This window comes from Pristiophorus japonicus, chromosome 13 (genome assembly GCF_044704955.1).
Source record: "Pristiophorus japonicus isolate sPriJap1 chromosome 13, sPriJap1.hap1, whole genome shotgun sequence".
NCBI classification, from domain to species: domain Eukaryota; kingdom Metazoa; phylum Chordata; class Chondrichthyes; family Pristiophoridae; genus Pristiophorus; species Pristiophorus japonicus.
In genome coordinates, this window is record NC_091989.1 from 35,895,663 (window position 1) to 35,905,262 (window position 9,600).

The window sequence follows — 9,600 nt, forward strand, 5'->3', positions numbered from 1 at the left end:
TAGGACCCTGATTTTCACAAATCTATGAGGCTCCCAGCCTCTTTATGTGGGCCCCTCAGCCTCCTGCAAAACCCTAAATTGGAAATGGTTGAGATCTGAGTGGGTAAGAAACCTGCTCGTTTTTATCTTGGCTTCCGCCCATCAAAGTTGAAAGTTTCGCCCTATGTGTGAAAGAGAAATGAATGATGGGAGTTGTCACCCTGCTCCTGTGGGACATCAATACCGGTCTATCGGTTCTGACGCAGGGTCATCGACCCGAAATGTTAACCCTGCTTCCTCTCCACAGATGCTGCTTGACCTGCTGAGATTTCCAGGATTTTCTGTTTTTATTCCAGATTCCAGCATCTGCAGTATTTTGCTTTTGTAATACTCGGTCTATACCAGGCATCATCATCATAGGCAGTCCCTTGGAATTGAGGAAGACTTGCTTCCACACCTGAAGTGAGTTATTTTGTGGCTGAACAGTCCAATACGAGAGTCACAGGTGGGACAGATAGTCGTTGAGGGAAGGGGTGGGTGGGACTGGTTTGCCGCACGCTCTTTCCGCTGCCTGCGCTTGATTTCTGAACGCTCTCGCCGTTGAGACTCGAAGTGCTCAACGCTCTCCCGGATGCACTTTCTCCACTTAGGGTAGTCTTTGGCCAGGGACTCCCAGGTGTCAGTGGTGATGTCGCACTTTATCAGGGAGGCTTTGAGGGTGTCCTTGTAACGTTTCTGCTGCCCACCTTTGGCTCGTTTGCTGTGAAGGAGCTCCGCATAGAGCACTTGCTTTGGGAGTCTCGTGTCTCGCATGCAAACTATGTGGCCTGCCCAGCGGAGCTGATCGAGTGTGGTCAGTGCTTCAATCCTGGGGATGTTGGCCTGGGCGAGGACACTGATGTTGGTGCGCCTGTCCTCCCAGGGGATATGTAGGATCTTGCGAAGACATCGTTGGTGATATATCTCCAGCGACTTGAGGTGTCTTCTGTACATCATCCATGCCCCTGAGCCATATAGGAGGGCAGGTATTACTACAGGCCTGCAGACCATGAGCTTGGTTGTAGATTTGTGGGCCTGGTCGTCAAACACTCTTTTCCTCAGGCAGCCGAAGGCTGCACTGACGCAACATTTGCAAATAACTGAAATGAGCAGTGGGAAGAACACTAAAAGAAATGGGTATGGAAGAAAATTTTACTTTCATTTAACAACAACAACAACTTGTATTGAGATAGCGCCTTTAATGTGAAACATCCCAAGGTGCTTCACAGGAACATTATGAGAGAAAAAGTTTGACACCGAGCCACATAAGGAGAAATCAGGGCAGGCAAGGAGATATGTTTTAAGGAGCGTCTTGAAGGAGGAAAGCGAGGTAGAGAGGCGGAGTGATTTAGGGAGGGACTTCCAGAGCTTAGGGCTCAGGCAACAGAAGGTGCGGCCACCAATGGTTGAGCGATTATAATCAGGGATGCTCAAGAGGGCAGAATTAGAGGAGCGCAGGCATCTCGAGGGGTTTAAGCAAGTATTGTAATTGGTGTTATATACATTAGCCTTGCACAGTACACAGAGTGAATATAATTACTTACTTTCCTGGCTGGGTCATGATAGCTAATACCTAATAAGGACATTGCCCGCACAATTGCCAGCATGGACTGTACTGTGTTGCTATAAATGATAGCTTTAAATTCCATACATTCCTGGTCTGTGTAGCCATCTTTATGGATGATTCTGTAAGAGAAGAAATATATCAGTTTTAGTGCTGGGGACAGGTTTCCCAGTAAATCTATGATGGTGTTGCTGAGAATACCCACTTTAATCAGTGGTTTGTTACTTAGATGCAACACATTAGCATGCATTTCTAAAAGGCTTTTCTTGTTTTTAAAGAGTGAGTGCTAATCATAGGAAGTAATAGCTCAGTTTATACTTTCATAATGATCCTAATGTAACAGAAAGTGATAGGATATCCAAATAAGAATACATTCATTGTTTTTTAAATAAAATAATTCATTTCTGATGAGGAATTAAAAGAATTCTGGTGTTCACTATTGCAGGATCATCCTGGAATGCAAAGATAACCTCCGGCTTCTCTTCTCCACTGCAAACCCTCTTCTTAAACCCCTCTCCCCCGCCTCATCCACCCTCACCTCCAACAAGTGCAAGGTTGTCATGAACTTCTTTGTCACAAAGATTGAGACTATCCGTACAGCTGCCTTTGCCGCTTCCCTCCCTTCCCGTAGCCGACCAGTGCAAACATCCCCAAAGGTTCCCCCCTGCCCTAGCCTTGAACCGGCATCATTCTCCAGTTTCTCTCCTCCATCATGCCCTCATCTCATCCATGACACGCACCTCCTGCTCCCTTGATCCTACTCCCACCACACTGCTGGATATCCAAATTCCCTTCCTGTCCGAATATGTAGGATTACAGCGCAGAAACAGGCCATTCGGCCCAACCAGTCCATGCCAGTGTTTATGCTCCTCCTTCCAGCTTTTCTCATCTAACTCTATCAGCATAACCCTCTATTCCCTTCTCCCTCATGTACTTACCTAGCCTCCCCTTAAATGCATCTATACTATTCGCTTCAACCACTCCCTTGTGGTGGTGAGTTCCACATTCTCACCACTCTCTGGGTAAAGGTGTTTCTTCTGAATTCCCTATTAGATTTCTTGGTGACTATCTTATATTGATGGCCTCTAGTGTTGCTGTTCCCCACAAGTGGAAACACTCTCTCTGTATCTACTCTATCAAAATCTTTCCTAATTTTAAAGACCTCTATTAGGTCAACCCTCAGTCTTCTTTTTTCAAGAAAAAAAAAGAGACCCAGCCTGTTCATCCTTTCCTGATAGGTATACCCTCGCATTTCTGATATCTCCTTATGTGGCTTTTTTCAAGGTTTGTTTGATAAGGCCCCCTGGGAAGCACCTTGGGATGTTTTATGACATTAAAAGCGCTATATAAATGTAAGTTGTCATCAGAAGCTGAAAATGAAGCTTTAACAGTTTCTGAACACTGGCAGAATTTGATGATAATTTACTGGATAGGGATCAACTGCCTCAAAGCATTGACTATTGTGTCCAGTATGTCTTTCTGCTGTTGGGATTGTTGGATATCCTTTCTCTATGGTTCACTTAGTTACCTTTCTATTTAGTCTTTGGACAATTGGATATTTGACAGAAGATTGGATCACTTTATTATCTTTGCTGAATTGATAACTTGATGAAATCTTCATATGATCAAGAAACTTTATAAATGTATAGATTGGTATAGATCATTTACACTGCAATACAATACACAACATGCATTTATTCAGTTACAGAATTACATTTAATTTCCTCTACTTACTTCATCTGTTTGACTATTGTGCTTTTACCCGATTCACCAGCACCTGTAACATGAAATGAAGAAAATAAACAAGACAATAACTCACTTTAATATATTACTCTCCAATGTACTTTCCGGCGAGGCCGAGAAGCCCTCTGGTTTGCTCGCACTGTTCTTATTTGAGCAAAGAAGACCACCGCTAGCAAATAAGGGAGCCTGAATCTGTGAAAATGTTAAACAATTCTAATTTATCTGCAATGGGGAAGCTACTGCTACAAATAATATGAAGGGATTCAAGAGACAAGAATACGTGTTGATAAAGAAAGGATGTAATGAGAAGGCAGCAGGCTTGGGTTAAAATCAATGAAAAAGTAGTGAGTTTTTAGGCCCTAGTATTCTTTTCTTGTTCTTAAAATGTGGTACATTTTCTAAAAACTGGGAGGATTTGGGGAACTGGATGCTCCAATGGGTCAGACACTGGCCTTTCTCCTCTGGGGCCCCGAGTTCAATTCCTGTGTCTGCTGGCTGTAAGGGTTCTTTGCGAAAGCTCAGTCCCAAGAGGGTCTCGGCCTCCAGCAGCAAACTGCACCTGATTCAGGCATTGCTTGGCAATCTCACTCCGTGAGACCCCAGGAGGGCTAGTGTGGGTAAAGGAGAACTGGTGCAGTTGGAGTTGTTCTTCTGGGATTGTGGCTGTTGTGGTGTTGGGGCAGGGTAGAGGGAGCGTGGCTGTGGTGCACCTGACCAGGGAGTGCTTGCTGCTGACACTGGGGATCTGAACTTGGAAGAACTCCATTGCCCAGCACCAATACCCTCACCTTTATGAGTAAAAAAAAAGAAAAATCAGAAGACTAAATGCAACAGATTATATTGAAAGGCTAAATGAAATAAAAGGGAGTAATGTAAAACAATCTGTAATACAGGAGCTGCTGCATCCCAAAGATCAATGCTAATTTAAGTGACCTAGAGGATTGAGAATTACTTGATTGCTTCTATCGAACTGCATTATTAAAACAATTGGTGCAAAATCCACAATAGCTAAATACACCATATGGTGTGGTACTGGGCCACATAGAGCAGGGACGTTCCAGATTCAATCACTGGTCTGGGCTGATTTAGCGGAGGTCATAATCTGGGTACTGCAATTGGCCACAGCATCCACTAGGTAAGGGAAAGGTTCAATATCAGGTATCCTCTTCTGGAAAATGTAAATCTCTGCGACTCGAGGGGAGGACAAGATTAGGTTTGGTTTGTTGCTGACATGCAATTAGCCTGTGGACACTCAGGCTGAAATCTTCCCAGCCCTGCCAGTGTGGGTTTGGATGCAGGCCTGTTATCAAATTGGCCCTGATTGACAACGGGGCAGAAGTCTGCTCTGAACCCACCTCCGTCTCAGTTTCTCAAGTATCGGGTCTGCCTGCGGATCGCAGACCCAACATCAAGCGGTGGGCCAGTCAATTAAGATGCTTAAGAGGTAATTTGAAGGTATTTAAAAGGATCTTACCCAGGCACTTACCATTTTACCAAGTTTTCAACGCTAGGTAAGTATATTTGGTTCTCAGTGGCTCTCCATTGCTTTGGTTAGTTGACAGCTGCAAAAGTGGTATAAAAGCTATCATTTCATAGCTGTCCACTTTCCAAAGTCAGAAGCTGAAGCCTTCAGGATTTGGAAGAAACGTTTGAGCTGTATGCAGTTTGGAAGTGTCTGTAATGAACTCTCTATCCAGTGTCACCTCCTTGGAGCAACCTCTCTCACCATTGACAGATCGCTTCTGTCGTCTCAACTTCATCTACCATCTATTCCAGCAGCATCGGTGCCCTTGAAAAAAATCTCACCTTGTCCTCAGAATCCCACCATGATCAGCCCCAACACCAACATCACTAAACACACCAGCATCACCAACAACAATACCAACCTTCTCCGCAATCACCTGATGCTACCCAGGGCACAGGGCATCAACACATTGCTGCCCGGGAGGTCAGGGATGGCCTCACCATGGCTACATTGACTTCACTTGAAGCTGTGCACCCTGGCTGCCACATGATGCACCAGGTTGGCACCACCCCACACCAGCAGCATACATCATCCCTGCAATATCCAAGCCATTCCTTTCACACGCATCACCATTGTGCAGGGTACCCTTATGTCTAACCACTCACTATAACTCACTAAGCCGCTTCCAAAGGAGTAAACACAAATCTGTCCAAGAAGGCAAATTGTTCAAAATAAAGATTTCAATGTTTGACAACACATTAGCAGAAACTCTACATGAACATTGGCTAAAAGATCCAAGTGCTTACCATTGTGTGTTGTTAGTTGTTATGAATGGGCAAGGATGAGGGTGAGTGCGAGAGGTGGCTAGTGAGATGGGGAAGTGATAATATACATAGCGAGAGAGAGGGATGGTTGGAGGTGCAAGATAAGTTGGTGTGAGTAATGAAATGCAGGAGTAGGGTAGGGAAGGCAGAGTGATGGGGATGTGATGAGAGGCACAGCAGGATGAGGTTGAGTGTGGCTTTGCAGTAATGTTTCGTGATCTGCTGAGATCATTGAAAGGTTTGCATCACTGCAGCCAGGTCCTCCTGATGAAATCCCTGCTTGTGCCCTCCTGTGCAATGTTCAACCAGGATGCGTTGGTGTCCTGGGGAGGTCTCTTCTGCCCATTGGAAGGGAAGAGAAGCTCCCTGCGACTGGAGGGAGTCATGGGAGAGCCTGGGTGCAGCTGTGCACCTTTTTGCAATGCTTGTCAGTGTTTGCAACACCTCAATGCTGTAGAATACTGACAGACCAGGTCCCTTTAAGGAAACCGGCTGATGACGCTGTGATATCTTATGTATGACCTCACAAACACACAGGTTTTAAGATGGCTGATAACTTCAGGAACCTGTCAGGTGACCTGTTCCCACTTTATTGTTGTAAACAGCAATGGCTGCATTACCAGTGGGTGGAGCAGACGCATCATCAGATGACGTCATCAGATCCGTTCCCTGTTAATTGGCCGGGAACCTCACAGGGCGGGCTTAACAAGCCCAATGACGGTAAAATTGTGTTGAGGTTGGAGCCGGGAGCGGGTTCCCCACACACCACCAATGTCGGCCAATGTTAGCGAAATCACGGCCAACATGTGGCTGCAGTCACCCAAGCTCACTAAAGGTTTCTAAATTGTCAGTGTTTTCAGATGTTGGTGGGCAAATTAATTTCCAAGCTGCATCCTGTGTTTTGCAGGAGGAATATATTAAAAACTCAATGAAAGATCTGTAGGAAGTTACTATTTAATAATTCATTTCTCAGATATGCCTGCCTTTAAAGTCAGACCAACTATATAGTCCTTAATAGTCATCTTACCTCATTAAACACACCAATTTTACATTTATTCCATCAACAAATTATTTACTGATGCACTATCCCATTGAGGCAAAATTGAGTGTGCTGTATTTATCAATATATATTCCAAAAGAAACAAATATTTGGATCGATGTTAAAGTTAGGGATTGACGCTGTTAAGGGACCAGAGATCAGTGAAATGATACAAACATTAAACGCCTTTCAAAAATTCACTTTCATTAACAGGAAACTTTCCGGCCAGCTAGAATGTCTGACAGATAATTATTTTTACATTAGCTAAATAAATCGACAAAGCTCAGCACAAAGACGTCTTTGTTTAAGGGAAATCGATCTTGGAGCAATAAATCATGCCTCTGCCAAATCACCAGTGCAGTTCTAGTTCAGTCTAAGTGACAGGTGATCAAAGCAACATTACTCCAGCAAATTGGACCTCGCCATTAAGGGGAAGGTGGGGGGGGGGGGGGGGGGATGCGCAGACCTATAATATGTTTGAACAAGGATCCCCAGCTGCTTTTCTCCACTCCCTCGGAACATCCAGTCCTGATGAACCACAATTTCCTCCATTTAAACATTGGGAAGACCAAAACCATTGTCTTTGACACCTGTCATAAAGGTACTCCCTTGCCACTGATTCCATCCCCCAACCTGTCCACTGTCCTTGTTGACCCTGAGCTGAGTTTCTGACCCCATATTAAAATTATAGAAGTTTACAGCATGGAAGGAGGCCATTTCGGCCTATTGTGTCTGCGCCGCCCAACAAGAGGCTATCCAGCCTAATCCCACTTTCCAGCTCTAGGTCCGTAACCCTGCAGGTTATAGCACTTCAGGTGCACATTCAAATACTTTTTAAATGTGGTGCGGGTTTCTGCCTCTACCATCCTTTCAGGCAGTGAGCTCCAGACCCCCATCACCAAGATGGTGAGCAAAGGGAAAACTTTAAACAGGTCCACCATAGCAAGTCTCCATCTCCACTTCCTACTCCAGACACTTGAGCACATAATCGAAGTTGCGACTTCAGTGTAGTACTAACAGAATTCTGCACTGCCGGAGATGCCATCTTTTGGATGAGCTGTTAAACTGAGTCTCTGTCTGCGCTCTTTGGTGGACGAACAAAAGATTCCATGGCACTAGTTGAGGAAGAACACAGGAGTTTTCCTGCTGTCCTGGCCAATACTTATCCCTGAAGCAACATCACTATCTGGTCATTATCTCACTACTCTCTGTGGGAGCTTGCTGAGCGCAAATTGACTGCCTTGTTTTTGACATTACAACACTTCAATGGTACTTCATTAGCTGTAAAGCACTTTGGGACATCCTGAGGTCATGAAAGACTCTATATAAATGCCACTTCTTTCCTTCTTTTTTCTTTCCCTGCTGTTGTGACTCTCCAGCAGTGTGCCAGGAGCCCACCTCCAAATGACCTCAGGGCTGGATATACAGTCGGAGTTAGCAGAATACCTTCAGGGCAGGCAGAAGTCCCCCCTACTCTGGAAATGCATTCCAATCCAGGCATGGGTGGGAGAGCAGAAGTCCGAGGCCAAGATCTAAGTTCAAAGATAAAGATACAGCTCATATCCATCATTCATTCCAGCCGCAACCACAGCTTACGGCTCGCTTTGTGGCTCAGAGGCTTCAGCCATTGAGTACTACAGTCATACAGAGAAGGAAGGTCCCAGATTTTATCCCCGTTTTATATTGGGTTAGCAGTCATCTCAATAGGGATGTCTGTTAGGGTGCTATAATTGGCCTCAATCACTTCAAAGTTTCTGCTCCACATCTTTCTCCAGCTGCCCCTGCTTGAAGTGTCTTTGTATGGACACCGTATGAGGACAGATCAGACTCAACTATCAGCCTGAAATAACCTACTGGCACTCACGATGACGTTCACACAATAAATAATTGTTGGGAGACGAGGGGAGGCAGAGAAAACTGGCAAGAACTTTTTTTTAAATTGGAAGCATTTTCATTTCTTAAAAGTAGATTTTGCAATAATTCATGGTAATCACATTCCTCGTGTTTACAGTCCAGTCATGATCGCATAATATATTAAACAAATTACTTAAAAAGGATAAAGACTAAAAAAATTTATAACACTGCATTGAAATTCTGTGTACTATACTTCATATTATTACTGTACTCACGTGGCTATATGTAACTTGTTATTTATAACCTTGAGAGCAATTAGAGCAAGCTTTCATGGCTACTGAAAGTGCCCGGAATTCTGCAAACTGCTTCAAGTGGGTCTGCATGGAATTAGATTTCATCAGATCATCTGCTCGCAAAATTGGTGTAAATTGAGAGCAGGTTGCTCCTTTGCCAGAATAGTGTTAAATTCAGTTACCCAACAGCAGTAACTTCACAGTCCTGGCATCTTTCTTTGCATCTTCTTGGATTTCCTTTTCCAGTTCTTTAGATCTCCTGGCTAATTTCTTATTTTCTGAGCTTGCTGCACTGCCCATAATTTAATGGATCTATTTTGAACCAACTGAGCTGTATTCGAGACTGAGAAAATATCAAACCGCAAGACCTCCAAAGAGTGGATGTTAAAAGTAAAGCCTTAAGCCCATTTCCACTTCGGCAGCACTGCCTTCTGATCAGTCTGTTTTGATCCATCATGTGACCCAAGGAATCTAGCAGGATATTCACACATGAAAAGTACCTTTGAAAAAGCTCACTGTGGCGTGTCAGAGATGTAAAAGAAAGATGACAGAAGTGATCATTCACAGTAGACTTCTGCCGCCAGTTTGAGAGGAGTAAGTGCAATTCTGTTATCAGGTTTCAATAGAAAAATAAAGTGGGCTATATTAAAACAGGCAGGATTTCTCAAAGTATTTTAATGCAGCTGTTAAAAGAAATATGTAATTATTTAACTTTTGAAAAGAATGAAGTCTACTTTTGTCTTCATTTTTAGATTTTGTTGCCTTTTTCATATTGTCATGTTTCTTGATATATTTTCATA

At 43.9% G+C, this 9,600-nt stretch overlaps 1 protein-coding gene across 1 annotated transcript in view; it reads right to left on the reverse strand.

Moving 5' to 3' along the window:
- The window catches only part of LOC139277981 (guanine nucleotide-binding protein G(t) subunit alpha-3-like), a 72,842-nt gene extending 63,742 nt beyond the window's left edge, over positions 1 to 9,100 (reverse strand). The window contains exons 1-3 of the mRNA XM_070896629.1: positions 8,983 to 9,100; positions 3,317 to 3,359; positions 1,563 to 1,704 (exon numbers count right to left, since the gene is read on the reverse strand). Coding sequence (XP_070752730.1) covers positions 1,563 to 1,704; positions 3,317 to 3,359; positions 8,983 to 9,100 — 303 coding nt within the window. The remainder of the gene's footprint in view (positions 1 to 1,562; positions 1,705 to 3,316; positions 3,360 to 8,982) is intronic.
- Positions 9,101 to 9,600: the final 500 nt, after the last annotated feature.